The sequence below is a fragment of the Moschus berezovskii genome, chromosome X (assembly GCF_049115385.1).
Source record: "Moschus berezovskii isolate FMDL1 chromosome X, NW_MosBer_1.0, whole genome shotgun sequence".
Classification (NCBI taxonomy): domain Eukaryota; kingdom Metazoa; phylum Chordata; class Mammalia; order Artiodactyla; family Moschidae; genus Moschus; species Moschus berezovskii.
In genome coordinates this window covers 99753023-99774604 of record NC_142488.1, presented here as the reverse complement: position 1 = coordinate 99774604, position 21582 = coordinate 99753023, and the positions used below count along the sequence as shown (strand labels likewise).

Here is a 21582-nt window from a genome sequence, read left to right as displayed (position 1 = left end):
GAAGAAGCAGCAGTGAAAATGGAGAAGGAATGGTCAGGGAAGTTGGAAGAAAACCTGAAGAACGGGTTCTCCTGGAAGCCAAGTGAAGGAGTTTCCAGCAGGAAAAGAGGGGTCAAATGGTCTAAAGGCTGGTGGTGGGTCAAGGGCGGGATGAGGGCTGAGCTTTAATTGACCTTGGGATCTGACAACATGGAAGTCATTGGTGACCTTGAGCAAAGCAATTTTGTGGAGCGGTAGGAGGAAACCTGAGCTTCAGTCACTTCAGTCGCTCAGTCGTGTCCGACTCTTTGCGACCCCATGAATCACAGCACGCCAGGCCTCCCTGTCCATCACCAACTCCCGGAGTTCACTCAAACTCATGTCCATCGAGTCGGTGATGCCATCCAGCCATCTCATTCTCTGTCGTCCCCTTCTCCTCCTGCCACCAATCCCTCCCAGCATCAGAGTCTTTTCCAGTGAGTCAACTTGTCACATGAGGTGGCCAAAGTATTGGAGTTTAAGCTTCAGCATCAGTCCTTCCAGTGAACACCCAGGATTGATCTCCTTTAGAATGGACTGGCTGGATCTCTTTGCAGTCCAAGGGGCTCTCAAGAGTCTTCTCCAGCACCACAGTTCAAAAGCATCAATTCTTCGGCGATCAGCTTTCTTCACAGTCCAACTCTCACATCCATACATGACCACTGGAAAAACCATAGCCTTGACTAGACGGACCTTTGTTGGCAATGTCTCTGTTTTTAATATACTATCTAGGTTGGTCATAACTTTCCTTCCAAGGAGTAAGCGTCTTTTAATTTCTTGGCTGCAATCAGCATCCGCAGTGATTTTGGAGCCCCCAAAAATAAAGTCTGACACTGTTTCCACTGTTTCCCCATCTATTTCCCATGAAGTGATGGGACCAGATGCCATGATCTTTGTTTTCTGAATGTTGAGCTTCAAGCCAACCTTTTCACTCTCCTCTTTCACTTTCATCAAGAGGCTTTTTAGTTCCTCTTCACTGTGGGGTCAAAAGAAAATGGGAAGTAACTGGGTGACAGGGCATATGGACAACTCTTTAAAGGAGTCTTACAGAGAAGGAGAGGGTTTCCTAGGTGGGGCTAGTGGTAAAAAACCCACCGCCAATGCAGGAGACTTAAGAGACACAGGTTCGATCCCTGGGTTGGGAAGATCCCCTGGAGAAGGGCCCAGCAACCCACTCCAGTATTCTTGCCTGGAGAATCCCATGGACAGAGGAGCCTGGCAGACTATAGTCCAAACAGTCAGACATGATTGAAGTGACTTAGCACACACACAGAGAAGGAGAAGAAATGGAGCCATAGGCAGAGAATAAGGTACAAGAGAGGGAATGGTTTTTAAGATGGAAGAAATCATAGCCTGTTAGGATGTGGGTGGGACCAGTTCATCAGAGCGGGAGAAGGAAGAGTCAATAGAGCAGTGCTGCAAGGTCTTTCTAGTCTGGACAGGGGCTTCATGCATGAGTGAAGGGGTCGGCCTTGGCTGGGAGCATCACCAGCCCATCTCTAGTCACAGGAGAGATGTGGCCACAGATGTGAGTAGTTGCAGAGACACTGGTGGGAGTCTGTGGACTTTCTCTTCAGACAGTTTCAGTTTTCTCAGCCAAATTGGAAGCCAGGTCAGCAGCTGAGGTTGAGGACAGTGAAGGAGCCTCGGTGGTCTGAAGAGAGAAAACAAAGCATGAACCCCAGGAGAGCAAGCCTGTGGATGGCCTATGGCAGGGCAGCGTGGCTTCTCTGCAGCTTCAAGGGTCCATTTGAGGGAGCAGCCGTGGATCTAAAGGGGGATGCTCGGCTCTTTTGGGTGTTTCTCCAGCCAGATTCAGCTGCATGGGGATGGGTGCAGATGAGGTGGTAAACTGGATTTAACCAGGTCGTTGTTTAGCCGAATGAGTACACCAAAGTGGGAGAGGGGCAAGAGGGTTGAGAGTGTATTCCAGGGACCAATGCCACACACCCATGGGAGTGAAGCTGGACCAGACAGGATCTTCCCAACACTGCCGTGAAGTAGATAACACAAGCAGTATTCCCGATTACACATGATGCCGCTGGTACAGAGCTTTTACGTGAGAGGTCATCTATCTTGTCCAGAGTCACACTTAAGAGCAGACATTGAGTCGAGAAGCCAAATCTCCTTCGTTTAGGGCGTTTACCACCCAAGCTATCATCAGGCTTTCTTCTAATATAATTGCAGGGTGTTTAATCTTGAGTTACCAAACCATTATACACATGTGTCTCTTATAGTGACATTCTAGTAGCATTGACTCTGAAATAATATGAGTTAGATCACAAAAGGGGACCAGCACTTTAAAAGCAGAAAGCTCGAAAGCATCTGCTATGCTGCTTTCTGTTTTCTGACACATCCTGCACTTCTGCCGCCAGCCATTCCCCAGTCCATGAGGGCCATCCTCATTTCCCAATCTTTGTCCTCTCCTTTTGAAAACATCCCCATCCTTCACACCAACCCAAAATACTGTGCTTTTTTTTGTGAAACCTTCCGAGATGGTTTTCCTTCCTCCTTTATCTCTCTCCTGCCCCTGCTCCCCAAATTGGGTGTAATCTCATCCCTTTTTTGAATACCTTTTGTTCTCGCTCCTCTGATGGGATGGATCTATCATAGTCTACTGTATATGTTTGTGAACTCATCTCCCTGCCCCCTACCATACATATGGACATGCAGATGTGCATGCAAAGGATTGAGAGCACGTTTTACTCATCTTTGTATTATGTGCTCAAAACATACATAGTAGGTGTTCAAATCTTTTTTTTTAAATGAATGTATCAGCAGACTATGTGTAATGCTGGAAAACTTTTGATAAAGAAGGATTTTTAAATGATAGGTCAAAGTGGGCAGAGGCTGGCTGGGGGCAGGGGGGTGCTTGAAAGAGCACCAGACTTGGGGACAGGCCTTGGATACAATTTGCACTGTCACTCATTCATTTCCCTTGGAGATGAAAGATCAGACCGCATCGGTGGCTCAAATACTCAGCTGAAATGGAGGTTCCGTGGAGTCCCTTCAGGTGCTTACACAGCTTCCCCAACTGAAGAAACTCTGCTTTTTTCTTTTATCTGTACTTGTGTTTCCATGTCCATATAAGATTTTATTCAAATGAGTGACCCATACGCACCCCATGCCCCCAGCCTCAGCACCACCAGAAAAAATTAGAAAACTTCTAGACTAAATGATCTCTCTTTACCTCAGTGTTCTTTGAGCCTTGTGGGGGGGGTTGTGTGTGTGTGTGTGTGTACTATGAGGATTAAGTAGATGTTTCCCTCCCTCTAAGACTTAAGGGAAATCTGTGTAAAAAATTAAGTGTATAGAACAATACAATTGACTGAAAAGCATACAGCGCAATTTAAATCCAGCTAGTTTGTAATATTGTCAAAAGCTGTCTTCTGCTTCTTCAGCCCCATTTTTCAAATGAGAATGAGGTGATACTCCCCACTTAGGGGGAGTCTATCAGTCTAAAGACTTGTTTGTCTTCTGGTATTGTCCCTGAGAATTTATGCACTGAACTAAGTATTTATTTTGAATTAATTTCCTTTCAGTACTTCTTTATATTATCAGTAAGGAATTATTTTTAAAACTGTGTGTGTAAGTAGACTATCATCTGTGAGCACCCTTTAAGGTTTATAAAGGAGTATTATAAAATATTTGTCATAATAAAGAGGTGCTGGGTTTGATAGGGTTGAGAACTACTGGTCTGTGCTGCATAACTAGATGCTTAGATGTTTTTAAATGATGGTATAATCAAGGATCAGAATGAGTGGTAGACATTTTAAGTGATGTGGGAAATTAGGAAAAGGAGAGATTATCATGGGTTTGGGTAGTCATGGAATGTTTGATGGAGGAGAGGATTGTTAGAGGGGATCTTGCAGACTGAGGATCAGGCACTATGATAGACCCTTGGTGTGTTCTATCTCGGGAAAAAAAAAAGGATGATGAGACTTGTCAGAGAGACGGAGAAAGCAATTTCTAGGTATATTGTTGTTTAGTAACTCAATTGTGTCTGGCTCTTTGTGACCCCATGGACTATACCCCTCTAGGCTCCTCTGTCCATGGGATTTCCCAGGCAAGAATACTGGAGCAGGTAGTTGTTCCCTTCTCCAGGGGATCTTCCCAACCCAGGGATCAAACCCACATATGCTGCATTGGCAGGCAGATTCTTTCCACTGAGCCACCAGGGAAGCCCTTTTCTAGGTACAATAAAGCATAAAGTTAAAGTTGCAAGGGCCCCAGGAAATTGTAAGGGTGGTGTCAACCTTTGGTGTTCATGGATGGATTCCAGGGAACTCAGGAATTCCCTGAATTTGAGTATACCATTTTGCATATCTTTCTGAGGAGAACTGGGTTTATAGTTCTCACTGAATTCTGAAAGTGGTCCATCACCCCTAGGAAGTTAAGGCCTACTGATCTAGCCATATCTTATGCTCAGAGGCTTTGCCCAAGGTTACACAGTCATTGACAGAGATGGGGCCTGCATCGCGGGTCGTTTCATCTGTAGTTTCTTGCTCATTTCACCACACTCAGTTGAACAACATGAATAACAGCAGAGCAGGTTTAAGGATTATGTTACCATTTTATAGTAATTGGTGTAAAAAGGCACAACTGTCTTGGGGTCAGTAGTCGATTTTCACAGGAGTTGCAGAAAGATGCCCTTTACTTTGGCTCCTCAAAGTGAGCTAATACTTTACTTTTTTCTAGTTGAAATACACTGCCACTCACCAAAATAGCTTTCTCAACTGAAGGCAAGCTCCTGGAGAAAGATTATTCTCCCCGAGGCTGTTTCTGCAGTTCCTTTCCAATTGGCACTGTTTTTCTGACCTGTAGTGGCCTCCAGTTTCCTGCCAAATCAAATGAAAACTACTTTGCCTGATTTGTCAGATCATGTACTACCGTGGCCTGTACTGCTGTGGCGAGTGCTCTGTGCCCCAGTCAGGCGAGTGTCCTTATTATTCGCACTCATTCCTCTCCCAGAGTCCTTTCATTCCTCTCTTCATGTGGTTCCCCAGCCCAGAATGACCTCTGTCCTTTCCCCTTTGTTTCCAGATCCCCAACATAAGGTCCAGCTTAAGTCTAATCTCCACAAAGCTTTCCTTTGTAACTGTGGACCATTTTGCACTTGCTCTGAACTGCTATCACATTAATTGCTTGCACTGCGCACCACAGGACTTAGGTATTTCTACAGACTTTTCATTGGAAAAGCTCCAGTGGTCACTTTGGGAATGGGGTTCCAGGAAGTCCAGGGTGGGACTCAGGGCACCCCCAATCCCTGCTTCAGCCAGAGCAATTCCACTTTAGTGTTTACAGATGGGAAGTCTTCCGTTCCGTCCGTTCCGTTCCGTCGCTCAGTCGTGTCCGACTCTTTGCGACCCCGTGGACTGTAGCCTACCAGGCTTCTCCGTCCATGGGATTCTCCAGGCAAGAATACTGGAGTGGGTTACCGTTTCCTTCTCCATGAGAAGTCTTCACTAGTGTTTATTTGATGAAATGGGTTAGCTGCCCCTTTCTCCTGCAAACAAAGTTTGAAAAACACTGGATCTATCTTGTGTGCTGATGACCTCATAACTGTTAACTCATAATGATCAGGGGCCAGGAGACTTATACTGCCTTGGACTTAATACTGCCACTCCCAGGCAAGTGGTGCAATTTGAGCACAAAACAGACATGTAGGAAATGATTTTATGATTCTATTAGTCCAATTTGGGGGATAGGTGATAGTGAATAGCATTACTAAAAAATTATCTTAATGAAGAACTCAGAATATTTCTGGGTTGATCATTGAGAAATAAACCAAAATTGTTGGATTTATTTCCCTTCTTTTGAAAAAGTCAAATACTATTCAAAGCTGTTCAGTTTACATATGCATATTGAAGTGAAACCTCAGTATTGGCATTCTGTGCTGCTGCTGCTAAGTGGCTTCAGTCGTGTCCGACTCTGTGCGACCCCATAGACGGCAGCCCACCAGGCTCCCCCGTCCCTCAGATCCTCCAGGCAAGAATACTGGAGTGGGTTGCCATTTCCTTCTCCAATGCATGAAAGTGAAAAGGGAAAGTGAAGTCACTCAGTCGTGTCCGACTCTTCGCGACCCCATGGACTGCAGCCTACCAGGCTCCTCCGTCCATGGGATTTTCCAGGCAAGAGTACTGGAGTGGCTTGCCGTTGCCTTCTCCGATTGGCATTCTCTACTCTCCCAAACTTTAGCCAAACTTAAATAACACATGCATGTGCTCATATAGGTGCTATAGTGTTATACAACTGACTTGTAGAGTCATGTGCAGTATACCAGAAAGCCTACAAAAATTACATCTAAAATTTATGGCCATAATGATTAAAACTGGAAAATACCAGTCTTTCAGACCAGTTATTTCTGCTTTCTCGTATCAAATCAATGATAGAAACTAATAAAAACCTGAGTATTTAAATCAATGGTGCTATCAACTTGTTAATACTCTTTTGTTTTTGTTTTGTTTTCCCTGCTCTCTGCCTGGTTCATTGTCTTCACCTGCAGGTGTACTTTTTGTCGGCTTCCAAAGATTACTAACTCTTTCTGTATCATTAAAATTGAACTGCCTTGACTATTCTGCTACTCTTACTGCTGCTCCCATTATTGCCTTCTTCAGCAAAATCAGGCTTTCTGAAGCCAAAGAATAACAAGAAATAAACACCATTTTAGAAGCCTTGCCACCATGAAACTTAAGCAAAATGTGCTCACCATTATTTTGCTGCCTATCCACCTGTTAATAACAATATACAGTGCCCTTATATTTATTCCGTGGTATTTTCTTACCAATGCCAAGAAGAAAAACGCTATGGCAAAGAGAATAAAAGCTAAGCCCACCTCAGACAAACCTGGAAGTCCATATCGCTCTGTCACGCACTTCGACTCGCTAGCTGTCATAGACATCCCTGGAGCAGACACCCTGGATAAATTATTCGATCATGCTGTCTCCAAGTTTGGGAAGAAGGAGAGCCTGGGAACCAGGGAAGTCCTAAGTGAAGAAAATGAAATGCAGCCAAATGGAAAGGTTTTTAAGAAGGTAAAGCATTTTGGGGCTATTTTTTTTTAAAGGGGAAGGTACACTTGACTATAAATCAAGTGCATTTAAAACACGCCAACATTTCATTACAGTGCCTGTAACTAATTCTCCAAAGGTGTTCCTAGCGTCTGTATATTCACTTAAGGGCAATTTTGAGTTCTCCCCATTGAATAGTATTTTAATTGCTTGTTTGAGTACATATGCTAATATTACAGCATCCCTCACTCTAACAGTTAATTCTCGGGAATTATAAATGGTTGAACTATCTCGAAGTGAACCGCAGAGTGAATAACTTCGGTAGTGGACTCACTGCACTGGGACTGAAGCCAAAGAGCACCATTGCCATTTTCTGTGAGACCAGGGCTGAATGGATGATTGCAGCACAGACCTGCTTTAAGTACAACTTTCCTCGTAAGTGCCTGGTGGTTTTGGAGGGAGAGAGTGGGCTGTGCTTACACATGAAACTGTCCTGAGATCCTCTTGTCTTCCAAGCAAGTGTTAAGCCAGAACCTGTTGACCTTGAGAATCTTAACTAATGGATTTTTGCCCAGTTTGTGGCACTTTCAGTATTTTCCATTTCTTTAGGTTTAGAGAGTTAGAATCCTGAGAATTGTAAGACACATTTGTGACTGCCAGGAAGTTTGAGGCAAGGTGGAAGGGTAAAAGCAGAGACTATGAAATCAAATTAGATTCTAAAATATATTCATGTCTGTGAGTCTACCATTAAAAGTTGGCTGAAATAATATATCTAAGAAATGTTTATCATTTAATGTTTGTGTTTATTTTTTATTATGTAGTTGTGACTTTATATGCCACCCTTGGCAGAGAAGCTGTAGTTCATGGGTTAAATGAATCTGAGGCTACCTATCTGATTACTAGTGTTGAACTTCTGGAGAGTAAACTTAAGGTAAATATGACATTTTCTTTTAATTTATGGTAGCATTTGACAACATAGGAACATATTCAGTAATGAAGTTGATTGTGGGCCCATATTTAATAGCTGGATTTTCTTTCTGTTCAATAGACTGCATTGATAGATATCAACTGTGTTAAACATATCATTTATGTGGACAATAAGACTATCAATAAAGCAGAATACCCTGAAGGATTTGAGATTCACAGCATGCAATCAGTAGAAGAGTTGGGATCCAAGCCAGAAAACTGTAAGTAAAGCAAATTTATTAATCTATTCAAGGCTTATTATTCCAGTAGATTAAAGAAATAATACAAGTGAAAACTGTTCTCTGATTTTAAAAAAGGTTTGTATAACTCAATAAAAAAATAAAAATGTTTAAAAACTATCAAGACCGTATAGTATTAAGATTTTCTCTCTGTCCTCAAAAAGGTAACCACTGTTTGAAAATTTACTAAATTATTGAGAAGTATTCAATGGTTCAGGGCTTCCCTGGTAGCTCAGATGGTAAAGAATCCATCTGCAATGCAGGAGACCCAGGTTCGATCCTTGGGTTCGGAAGGTCCCCTCGAGAAGGGAGTGGCTACCCATTCCAGTATTCTTGCCTGAAGAATTCCATGGACAGAGGAGCCTGGCAAACTACAGTCCATAGGGTTGAAGAGAGTTGGACACAACTTAGCAACTAAGCATGCATGCATTCAATGATTCAGATTTATGGCAGCTGCTGCCAAACTTCCTTTCCTTTTTTTTTTTTTTGTTAAAAACCTACTATAACCTTCCAATCTGAACCTCATGTAAGGGACAGACCTCAGGCCTTCCATTCAGTAAAATTTTCCTTTATTTTTTTTTTTAATGCTACTGATTTTAATCATACCTCTGTGGATACAGACCTGTTTGCTAAAACCATACTTGGATTTATTCTACCACTGATATGGTAGTTGGTATTCCATTTGAAATAAGTGTGTCATATCAAAATGTCAGTTGGTCATCAGGTCAGAGAGGGTTGAACAGTTGAAATACTCCATTTAAATTATTTTCTTTCACATGTTTAATGAGAAGATCACAATACTCTGCTAGATGAGGAAGCCGAGTCTTTTATAACAGGCAGTCAGCATGCCTGCCTCTTGCTCTGAGGAAAAGTATTATCTTTATTGCACTGGACAGTGAGCATGCCTGTTCTTTGCTCCAGAGGGAGATACTTTTTCTATCTTCCAAGGCTGTTCGCTGTGGAATCATCCTTGAAAAGATAGTCCAGAATAAAGTCTGTGCCTCTGCTCACAAGATGTGCAGAAACGCAACAGACCCATGGAGAATTGTGTCTCAGCACCAGGTTGACCCTGCAAGATTGGGATAAAGTTGACTGAGAAGTCCTGATTGGTTGGGATTTGTTGGCATAAAACTATGGGAGGTAGGGATCCTCATAATTTGGCTCATAGGGAGCCATAATATGATAGACTACATATCCCACCTAGTTTACTCATCTCTACCTTCTTTTATTATACTTTACAAATGCATCCATCCATAAATTATTAGGGGGAAAAAGGTCCTCACAGAAGATAGTTTGAGAAGCACAACTCTTGCAGACAGGTTATCAAGCTCCAACCTGCACGTTTCTCTAAATGAAGTTGGATTGGAACATAGTCATATCCATTTGTTTAACAACTGCCCACTCTCCAGTAACAAACCTGGGTAGCTTTGGCAGAGACCATACGACCCTCCAAGTTTAAAATATTTACTCTATGGTCCCTCGCAATGAAAGTTGGCCAATCCCTGCTCAAGACAGCTGACTGTAATCTGTTGGGAAGACCTCTCTATTTCTTTCCCCCAATCATTCAACAAGCAGAGACAGCGCTGGGGCTCAGGACACAAGATGATTAAAAGTTCCTACCTGCAGGCAAATGGCAAGAAGAAACAAAGTTTAGAAACTGTTTAGATATTACCTTTGGTGGGAAATGAAGGGCATGTAAGCCCCCCTAAATTGTCTCTTTTTCTTGGTTTCCTAAAATTCCTGTCTGATTTTGATTAAAAAAAATCTGATTTTGATTAAAAAGAATTGAAGTATGGTCTGACCCTGATAGGGAAAGAAGCATTAATTCTGGAAGACCCAAAAGAATCCCCAGTCCAGACACATACCAAATATTCTAACTACAGGCATGAGTGAGTGTGTGTGTGTGTGTGTGTGTGTGTGTGTGTGTGTGTGTGTGTAGCAGAGAGAGAAATAATATCCTGTTACAGTTTTTATGTCACTGCACTTTCAATAGTTTCAAGAAATGATTTCCTATATAGATTTCAAGAAGCAGCCATCAAAACACAGACATCATTTTGGTTTGATGTCTTTGGATTTTACTTGCTACTTAATCTAATTAAAGTAAGGGTTATCTTATTGTTATCTTACTCAATATCCATGGTTCAATTATTTTTAAAATAAAATTATTTTTCTAAAAACTTGAAAAAAATCAAGTCCAATTGATTTTCAATCAGGAGTGTGTATGAGTGTCACCTGTGGAGCCTGTGATCCATTCCAGACATACAAAACCAGAATTTTCAAAGCTAGGGTCCAGAGATAGTATTTTATTTAAGTTCTACAGGTGATTCTTATGCCCACCAGCAGTTAAGAACCAAAATCTAGTCCAACCATTTCATTTTAGACATGAGAAAACTGAGGCTTGAGGAGCTTACACATAGTATTCTATCTTCCTAATTCTCCAGATCTTAGGTATCTTTCCACAACAAAACCCTGTAAACAGCACTGTGGAGAGGGATTAGGCTAAACATTCAGAAAATGGGCCAAATTAAGTTTGAAGTTCTCATTGCAGGTAATCAGAATTGGATAACCATTTTCTTGTTGATGATCAATAGAGAGTATTTGTTTTAGTTTATCATTACACCAGAATCTAAAAATCTTATCTTTGTTTAACAATTAAACTTTTAAACTAAAGGAAATGTGCTTTTTCATTCGTTTAGTGAGCATTTCTCCTAATAGACCAACTCCTTCAGACTTGGCTATTGTCATGTATACCAGTGGATCTACTGGCCGACCTAAGGGAGTGATGATGCATCATAGCAATTTGATAGCTGGAATGACTGGCCAGTGTGAGAGAATTCCTGGGCTGGGGTAAGAAAAAATTATTGAGGGTTCTTAGAACTCATGTTTGACATTCTCTAAACTCAGGCTATAGTAAAACAATAATTGATGTTTCTAATTTACAATGTCTTTTTAAGAATGGCTAGAATCTTTCTCTTACTTTGTTTTAGACCAAAAGATACGTATATTGGCTACCTGCCTTTGGCTCATGTGCTTGAGTTGACAGCAGAGATCTCTTGCTTTACCTATGGCTGTAGGATTGGATATTCTTCTCCACTTACACTCTCTGACCAGGTGACAAGCTTTTCAGTCTATTGATATGATCATATTAAGTTATAGTGTTCGGCTGAGAACAGTTTACTAAAGCATGAGATATTTTAATTCAGCTAAAACTTTCTCCTAGGCTTCAAAAATAGCTCCCATGAGCAGTATGTTGCTATAGAAAATAATCTTGAGGATTTGTTAGCATTATGTATATATTTTAAAATTATTTTGAGACTGATAATTAATTTCATTGTCTTCAGTATTCTATCAACCAAAATGTTACCAAAATAGTATTTCTATATGATGCTAGTTGATGTTCATAGAGATGACTTTGAGATGTGGCTTTGCCTTTTGGCTGATCAAAGAAAGTGAAATTTTTTTCAGTTTTGTTTTAGTGTTTGATCTACCTTAGTTTAGGTTTTTTAGCCTTTTTTTGTTTTTGTTTGAAAATGGGTGGTCTGTGCTATGTGTGATATGTTATTAGTAAAAATGCTCAGTTTACCAAAATACCCCATTTTCTTTTATCCTGGATCAAAGTTTCTCCTTTAAGGAAGACTGAAATGTGCTAGAAGAAATTATCTACAGGACAAAACACTAATGTCCTCATACCTCAGACTTGTAGGTTATGATAGTTGGAACAGATAACTCACAGAGCAGTAGAGAGCAAATTCCATTTGTAAATGTCTGTCTTTGCTCTTGCTAATACTTAAATTGTAACCTTTTTTCTGCTAAGGTTTCTTTCCTTGATCCTATTTACTTTTTCTTTACTCTAGTCCAGCAAAATTAAAAAGGGAAGCAAAGGAGACTGTACTGTACTGAAGCCTACACTCATGGCTGCTGTCCCGGTGAGTATAGCATGTCAGTGTCATCCATGACCTGCACTTGGACTTTTAAAAAAGTAACCCTCTTAAATACTTGTCAACATTTTAAAACAATTTTACTTTGTGGAAATTATGGTAAAATGTGTCCCTTAAAATCTTAGATAAGCATCGGGAAAAGATGAAATGGCAAACTTCTAAAGTGGATGCCTGTAAGGGTTTGCTGATTCTTGAAAATTAAATGATGAAACTGACCTAGCTCAAATTACCTAGTCTGAGAATTGGTCGTAATATTTTAAAGATAGATGACACTCTAAAGATCATTTAGTTTAGTCACTTCATTTAAAAATGAGGCGACCGAGGCCATCCTAGAGAACTGGGGCAGTGTATCCAAGGTTACAGAGCTGGTTCATGGCAGAGCTGAATCTAGAATCCAAGCCTGCTGACCCTTATGGTGGCTAAGAAAGATTAAGGAAACTGTCATATGAGAGAACTCCCAGAGAGAAAAAGTTGAATTCTCAGTTCAGTTCAGTCACTCAGTCGTGTCTGAGACTTTGTGACCCCATGGACTGCAGCACACCAGGCTTCCCTGTCCCTTCACCAACTCCCAGAGCTTGCTCAAACTCATGTCTATAGAGTAGGTGATGCCATCCAACCATTTTGTCCTCTATCATCCCCTTCTCTTCCTGCCTTCAATCTTTCCCACCATCAGGGTCTTTTCCAGTGAGTCAGCTCTTCACATCAGATTGAATTCTAGATATTCAAAATCTGTATGAAATATTGCCTTTCATAAAAATAAGATGTTACATTTTATAGCCTTGTAATGATAAATTATTAAATATTTAACAATGTTTCTAACTTGTATAGTCAAATATATTCTAGCACTTTAGGCTTCAGAAACTCCAGTGAGAGTATCACTACTGCTTGTATTATGATCAGACTTTACATCTTATCCTATTATCTTTCTAAGAATTATTTTTGCATATGGAAAGCCTGTGATTAGATAATGAAGTGTTCAGTCCAAGTTTTTCTAAGAATTACAGATGGAAGATAATTTTTTTACCTTCAAATTACCAAAATAACCAAAGTATTAGATCAGAGTAGCATCTGCTTTTTTATTTAGAGTGCTATAGAATTCAGCAAGTTACAAACTGAAAGGAGAAGCTTCTGATTAAAAGCATAATAAAATGCTGATAATAGGTTTCACAGTTCTTAACTATGTTCCAGACACTGTGCTAAGTGCTTTAAATGGATCATCTCACTTAATCCTCCCTAAGACTCTGCTAGGTGGGTCCTTATATAAAGAAAAAAAAATACTTGCCAGAGGTCACAGAGCCCATAGGTGGTAATTAAACTTGAACTGTGATGGCAGAGACTTCTTAACCACTGTGGCTGTCTATTTAGGATTGTCTTTGGGCAACAGTATGTTGGGTTTATTACCAAGGAGTTCTTAGGAAACAGTATCAGAGGACATAAATTAGGGAGGGGGAAGGACCGAGGAGTCTAGGAATAATGTCTGAATTTAGGCCTGAAAGATAAACAAGAGTTAGCTGATATGCTGTGTATCTTTTAATTACCTGTTTTTTCATTCTTTACTTTGTGTCTTGGGAGGCTAACTCCAGGAGGATTTGCATGCGTTCTGATTTCTGGTAGGGCTTAGCCACTTGTTGGTGCTCATGAGAGATCAGAGGACGGAGAGAGAGGTCTGCCTATTTACTGACCTTGCCTCTTCCCTGCTAAGTTGCCATTTTTGGTAGTTGTTGGACAGTCTCTTTCCTATTGGCTCTAACCAGGTCTTTCTCATGGCAATGTCCATTAGATTCCAGTAATACTTCTCTCCTCTCACTTCTTCAGACCTAGAGATAGTAAACCATCTCCTATCTTGCTAGTTCACTGATGCTTCGCCATACCTAATTGGTTCCCTTAGCTCCTTCCCCTCCTAAGCCTTTAAAAAAAATCTTTTTATTGAGAATTGTTTCTGATAGACTCTATTTTCTCAGTTTCTTTCCTGAGTCAGAATAAAAGATACATTTAGTATTGTAATATTCACATATATGATGAGAATTCACAGTAAATCACTACTTATAAGTAATGACCGTATTGAATGTCATGTAATATTATTAGGTCGAGTTAAAGGGTGACTGAATGTGCTAACAATAAACCCTGCCAGTGTGTGGCAACTGTGTTGTGTTCTTTACTCATTAAGGCCTTTCTGTATCTGTGATTGGTATCTAGTGTTGGGAGGAGTGGTGGAAGTAGTTCTCACCCATCTGTCTCACTCCCATATGCTCTTTTCCACCCAACATATTTTTTTTAATGACTTATACATGATTTATTGGTAGGATACACATGATACAATTTATTTCCCTTGGTGGGGGTTTAGATTGAAATATAGTTAAGGTATAGTATTATATTAGTTTTAGGTGTACTTGTACTACATGGTTTGTCATTTGCATACCATGCACTTTCTTAAGAGGAATAGTTATAGGATATTAAAACCCTTTTAGAGAGTCTTTGGGATTTCTCAATCACAGATATAAACAAGGATTTCAGTTTATCCAATAGTGATTCTTTTTGAGGAAATGGAGAGGAACAACATTGTACCATACTTGAGTTGCCATGCTACCCTCCCTCCCCAGCTTTATTGAGATATAATTGACATATAGCATTGTGTCAGTTTAAGGTATACAATGTGATGATTGGATATACATATGTATTGCAAAATGATTACCATAATGTTAATTAAAACATTTATCACACATAGTTACTATTTGTGTGTTTACGAAGAGAACATTTAAGATTTTATTTTACCAACATTCAAGTATACAATATAGTCTTATTGATCATAGTCACCATGGGGTACATTAAATCTCTAGACTTATTCAACTGGAAGTTTATACCCTTTGACCAACATTTTCCCATTTCCCTCACCCCCTAGACATAGGCAACCACCAATTTATTCTCTGTTGCTATGAGTTCAGCTTTCTTATGTTTCACATACAAACGAGATCCTGCAGTAGTTGGCTTTTTCTGTCTGACTCATTTCACTGAACATAATGTTAGGGCTAATTCTGCTGTCCTCATTTGAGAATGACTCTGTTCTAGCATTGAAAGAGCCATCCATAGAGTTATTCATTGTAGCACAACTAAATTTATATTACTTGCTATTTTAAATATTTAAAATTAGGTATAAATATGTATGCTTTATGTAATAATTCTTGTTGATTTCTGCTAAGTAATGCCAAAAAAACATCACCTAGTGATACAGTGATAGTTGGGGCTTTTACTGGTTGGTTGGTTTGTTTGTTTTCTGTTTTCTACGTATTAGCTTGGGAGTTAGTATATCCCAAACCTTGAACTACTTCTAATTTTCCACAGAGCTGTGAGCAAGAATCCTTTTTTTGTTGTTGTTGACTTAGCTTCTATTAAGATGGAATAGAATGCGTCATGTATAGGGAAATAATTTTAAGAAACTGTAAAACTCTCTGCCAGGCTGTAAGAGTCACAAGGTAGTAGTAAGAACAACATTAGGATTATATTCAACATTGTTGGATGTTTTAGTGCTATTTGAGAACAAGTGAATATATGTAAAAGAAAAGAAATTTTTTTAAGTTATTTTTATGTGACATGTGGATGAATTATTTATACTTTCAGTTCAAGTCAGTTCAGTCGCTCAGTCGTGTCTGACTCTTTGTGACCCCATGGACTGCAGCACACCAGGCCTCCCTGTCTATCACCAACTCCTGGACCTTGCTCAAACTCATGTCCATTGAGTCGGTGATGCCATCCAACCATCTCATCCTCTATCATCCCCTTCTCCTCCTGCTTTCAGTCTTTCCCAGCATCAGGGTTTTTTCCAATGAGTCAGTTCTTTGCATCAGGTGGCCAAAGTATAGGAGCTTCAGCATCAGTCCCTCCAATGAATATTCAGGACTGATTTCCTTTAGGATGGACTGATTTGATCTCCTTGCAGTCCAGGGGACTCTCAAGAGTCTTTTCCAACACCACAGTTCAAAAGCATCAATTTAGTCAATGTTTAAAACACTTCCATTCAATATATTTATTAATTGGCCACACCACATGGCTTGCAGGATCTTAGTTCCCCAACTAGGGACTGAACTCAAGGCCATGGCAGTGAAAGCACTGAGTCCTAACCCCTGGACCTCCAGGGAATTCTTGTAAGAAATTTTAGATAAAGTTAGTGTATAGAACTGAGAAACCCCTATCCTTGCTCTTAGTGTTTTTGAAATAGTAAACAAGTTAGTGAAATTAATTCTTTAATAAAGTAAATATTTCCATTATGCTAAAGACTATTAAGATTTTGTAAATAAAGTAATTTTGACTAAAGGCTATCTCAGTGTTCGTGTAGTTCTTTTCATATTATTTAATATGTTGCTTACCATTCAGGAAATCATGGATAGAATTTATAAGAATGTTATGAGCAAAGTCCAAGAGATGAATTATATTCAGAAAACTCTGTTCAAGATAGGGTATGATTACAAATTGGAACAGATCAAAAAGGGATATGATGCACCACTTTGCAATCTGTAAGTATATTTCACAGACTCTGTAGTTGAGCCTTTAAATCTTTTTGTGTTTTAATATCTGGAAGATGAATAAGTAAATGACAAGTTAATTTAGTTTGAGCATCGCCACCATGATCATAACATTGAATTTCTCTCTTACTCACTTCTAAGCCTTGTTGCTTATATAGCAAGCAGAGGACCTTGAACTCTAATCTTGGCAGTTTAACAAATTTTAATAATTGGTGTACATATTTAAGATTTAATTATAAAATTTGGTCTCATGAAGAAAAACTCGAGTAGACTTTTTCTCAAGATAGTTGAGAAAAAAGTGATCTAACTAAAAAAGTGATTTTCAATATTTATTTTGCGTGAAAGTTTCTGATTTATTGTATTCATAAAATAGCATATTAAGCATATGAATATAATATATATTTACTTTAAATGTAGTGCTGGGGAGTCAAGATAAGGAAGCATTTTTTATTGTATGGGAACTAAGATAGATGACAAAATGTTCCAAAGATAACTTTATATTTTTTCCTTTGACATCATCCTTTTCTTTCATTTATTATGTGTCAAAGCAGTTTCCCAACACTGTACAGTTTTCTTTTTGCATTTTTCAGAGTTTTTCTGCCTTTTTTTAAAGTGTTACTAGTTGTTGCTTTGATCACCTCTCATTATCACAATGGTCCCAAAATTTAGATGTTCAACCAAAGTTGAGACATCTTTTCCAGAGGCTATGAATTATGACACTTGGTGCATCACCAAGAATAATCTATGCGTACATTAAAATATAGGTAGCCAGTGGGAATTTCCTGTGTGATACAGAGAGCTCAACCCAGTGCTCTGTGACAACCTAGAGGGGTGGGATGGGATGGGAGATTTGAGTGAGGCTCAAAAGGGGAGGGGACATGTGTATACCTGTGGCTGATTCATGTTGATGTAAGGCAGAAACCAGCACAATATTTAAAGCAATTATCTTCCAATAAAAGACTTTAAAAAATCATTTATCCCCCCTTTTTATCAAGGATACTGTTTAAAAAAGTGAAGGCTCTGCTGGGAGGAAATGTCCGTATGATGCTGTCTGGTGGAGCACCCCTGTCTCCGCAGACACAGCGATTCATGAATGTCTGCTTCTGCTGCCCAGTTGGTCAGGGTTATGGATTAACAGAAACATGTGGTGCTGGGACAGTTACTGAAGGTAAGTTTTTTTTTTAATTAAAATTTATTGAAGTATAGTTGCTTTACAATGTTGTGTTTGAATGTAAGCATTTTTAACATGGCAAATAATTATATAATTATAATTGCTGTTGGGAACCATGGTGACTTTATACCTATTAAGTAATATTGGAATCAGTGCAAATCTACATATTTTAGTTTTAGAAACTTTTAGTTGAGTCATGTGTACCCTTTATTTGTAAGCCCTCATAAATATTTATGACACATTGTCAGTCCACAAAGTTCTGTCACCCTGGTCTCGTAATCTCTCTCTAAAATGATCACTTCCTCAGAGCACTGCACTCTTGGATTAGGTATCACTTTTTTTTTTCTCCCAGCTTTCTTTTTTTTATTAATTATTATTGGAGTAGAGTTGCTTTATGACGTCGTGTTAGTTTCTGCTTTTACATTTTTGTGCTCCCTCTTGAATCTGTGTTCCTATCCTGACTTCTAGCTTGTTTTCTTTTCTGTTGTTTTCAACAGCCTACAGCAGGGTTTCTCAACTTCAGCACTGTTGAGATTTTGAACCAGATAATTCTTTATTGTTGGGACTGCTTCTGCATGTTGTAGGATGTTTAGCTGCTACATAGCCGCCAGATAATGTGACAATGAATTATATCTTTAGTTGTTGCCAAGTATCCCTGGGTTGTGAAACAATGGAGTAGAGTAATTCTTTTTTGTTATCTCACTTTCACTTTAAACTCCTGTCCAAAGTCAATGCCATTGTCCAAAACCATCTGTCCATTGCAAGATTGTGTATGACAGTGTTATTCAGTTCAGTTCAGTTGCTCAGTCATGTCCAATTCTTTGCAACCCCATGGACTGTAGCACACCAGACTTCCCTGTCCATCACCAACTCCCGGAGCTTGCCCAAACTCATGTCCATCAAGTCAGTGATAAAACCATTCAGCTTCGAAGTCATTGGATTGTTTATTTTTAATATCTTTAAATTTCACTCGATCTCCCCGTTTTTTTCATTGGATTGCTCCCTCCCCTGGCTGCCACCTTTGGCATCTCACCTTTTATTACTTCACCATGTCCTGAAGTAACAACCTTTCAACTGCTGTGTCTGCCTCTATTATATCACTTCTGATTCATCCTGTATTCTTCTGTTAGACACGTCCACCTCAAACACTGCTTCATACCTGGTGAACCTAGATTTCAAGCATCTCTAACCTGGCACCATTTTACCTATTCATCATTATTTCCCACCTGTGTATACGCCTGGGTTCTTTTCTCCAGACAAGCCAATCTTCTTACTCTCTCTTGTATTTTCTGTTCCCTTCTCTTGGAATGCCCCCTTTGCTATCTGGTCCCAGCCGTCTTCTCACGTGTAGCGCTTCAAGTAAATCTTTCCCAGTCATTTCATTTTATGTTGATCTTCCTAGCCTCCAAGGTGCTAGTGTGCTCACCTTCAGAACCATGCAGTTTACTATTTAAATGTGCTCCAAATTATTTAATGTGCTTTTCTCTCCAGGTAGTTTGTTTGTAAGCTCGGTGAGGACAGGGTCTCCTCACCTTTAATGTGTTTTCCTCACAATGTTTAATGTAATGCTAAGGTACATAGTAAGTTGTCCATAAATACTTGATTAATGCACGCAATAATCACATACTACAAAAGGACAGTATCATCAGTGAAATGTCATGCACTAATTAATATCCTTGTTACTCTCTCCCTTATAGTTACTGACTATACCACTGGCAGAGTTGGGGCCCCTCTTATTTGCTGTGAAATTAAGCTAAAAGACTGGCAGGAAGGTAAGCATTTTATGACAAATTCTAGTGTTTCTAGATATGCTGAAAATCACCATGAGCCTCTAGACTTTCATTTTTTAAAAAGTGTTAGGTTTTCAGTGGTAGCAAGTGAGTCTTTGCTGTTGCTTGTTTTTGTGCTTTCTTTTTCTTCAGTAACATCATTAGGTTCCCAATAGAAAAAGCAAATCTCTAGAATCTAGGCATAACGATTCTGAACTTGGGAATACTTTATGGATGGTAAAGAGGAAAACGTTCTTAATGGGGCATTCCCTGGATTTAGAGAAGGATATATATCCTATCCTTTGAATCTTGAGATTGCTAGTGAGTGTATTTGAGCTGAGAAATGAAACCCCAGATTTTCAGGGGATACAGTGACTAATCACACACACACTTCCCCAACTTCTTAGCTCTTGACCCCAGCAAACATTTTTATAGTTGAGAATCCACTGTCTAGCTTTGTATAGTTTAATTTTTGTAAGTAACTGTGAGCCACTTAGAGGAGACCTGTGCTTTACAGACATTAGTGATAATCCTTTTCTATAAACCAGCTGAAGGCAAAAGTAACGCAGTCTTCCCGTGATGAAATTGTGAAAAAACATTAAGCATATTCATTAACTGCAAAATAATTAACAACCTAGCCATGCCAGATGAAGAGTAATTAAAAAGTTTAAGATTTCCTTCTATTTTTAATTTACTGTATTTGGTATATAATATGTAAATTTAAGACATACAACATGTTATTTTGGTACCTTTATATATTGTAGTATGATTGTTGCTGTAGCGACATTAAGTATCTCTATTACATTACATAATTGCCTTTTCTTTTTAGTGGATGGGATAATTAAGTTTTAGTCTCTAAGCAAGTTTGATGGATATAGTACAATATTATTGTCTGTTAAAAAAAAAATCAAAGCTTAACATTTAAAAAGGGAGTATTCACCTTAGGATAGAGCCATAGACTGAAATTTTAAAGGACCAGTTATCTTGTTGTACATATCCCTTAGGTTGTTCAAGTCTAAGAAAATGAATGGGCTTTGTCTGACATAAATTAGAAGTTTCTAAAAGTGTTCCTCCTATGTGACTTTTTAATTATGTGCATTATTGTTGGTGCTCTATGAGCAAGCAACCATTTCTTTTTAAATACCATGCTGAAAAGTCAGTTTCATTCCCAGGTGTTTTACATCTTGGAAATAAGTCTTCATTCTCCCATGGTAGCGCCTTTCCAGCTTTAGAATGAAGATTTGAAAAAAATATAGGGGCTGTGTGTCTATGTATATTGGGCATCAGCATCAAAATTGCTGTATTCAGTGGGTTATTTATTAAGCAGTAGAATCAGAGAAACAAGGTATATTACAAAACTTGGTAAGAATAATTTTGCCTTTAATTTTTATTTTCTGATTTTTCTGGTACTGGGCTTTAATGTCAGTTTTGTGGGGAGTGGGTCCATGTTTGGAGTTTTCCTTGCTATGAAAGAATCTTTGCTTTATATAATACGAATGATGTTCATGCTTTACATACAGTGAGTTTTGTCATATTGAAATATTGAATTGTTTTAAATTTATAAGGGTAGCTAACAGCTGGAAAGAACTCTGCTTTTAATTCTTTTATGACCTAAAATCTAACCAGCATCTCAGTTTATCAATTTGAATTTTTGTGTATTTTCCTTAGAGTAAGCTTTGTTCAGTAATAAACAAGTAATGAGTGTGATAAAATGTTTCAGTACTCATTGTCAATGATTTCGGTGCTTTGACTTTTAAAGCCATGACTGGCCAGAGGCAAAGTGAAGGAAATAACGTTTCCCTCTCACTTCATAGCTTCTCTGGTGGCTCAGGTGATAAAGAGGCTGCCTGCACTGCCGGAGACCCAGGTTCGATCCCTGGGTCAGGAGGATCCCCTGGAGAAGGGAATGGCTACCCACTCCACTATTCTTGCCTGGAGAACTCCATGGACAGAG

At 39.2% G+C, this 21582-nt stretch overlaps 1 protein-coding gene across 5 annotated transcripts in view; it reads left to right on the top strand.

The window, feature by feature from the left end:
• ACSL4 (acyl-CoA synthetase long chain family member 4) overlaps positions 1–21582 on the top strand; it is a 74245-nt gene that overhangs the window by 37585 nt on the left and 15078 nt on the right. For 2 of the 5 annotated variants that reach the window (XM_055393972.2, XM_055393974.2), the window contains exons 3-12: positions 6816–7052; positions 7286–7463; positions 7850–7959; positions 8077–8215; positions 10930–11080; positions 11221–11344; positions 12088–12159; positions 16540–16679; positions 17684–17856; positions 19557–19631. In XM_055393972.2, coding sequence (XP_055249947.2) covers positions 6825–7052; positions 7286–7463; positions 7850–7959; positions 8077–8215; positions 10930–11080; positions 11221–11344; positions 12088–12159; positions 16540–16679; positions 17684–17856; positions 19557–19631 — 1390 coding nt within the window. In that variant the 5' untranslated portion in view covers positions 6816–6824. Of the gene's footprint in view, positions 1–6686; positions 7053–7285; positions 7464–7849; positions 7960–8076; positions 8216–10929; positions 11081–11220; positions 11345–12087; positions 12160–16539; positions 16680–17683; positions 17857–19556; positions 19632–21582 lie in introns of those variants that run through there. The other 3 variants (XM_055393971.2, XM_055393973.2, XM_055393970.2) reach the window with 2 other exon arrangements.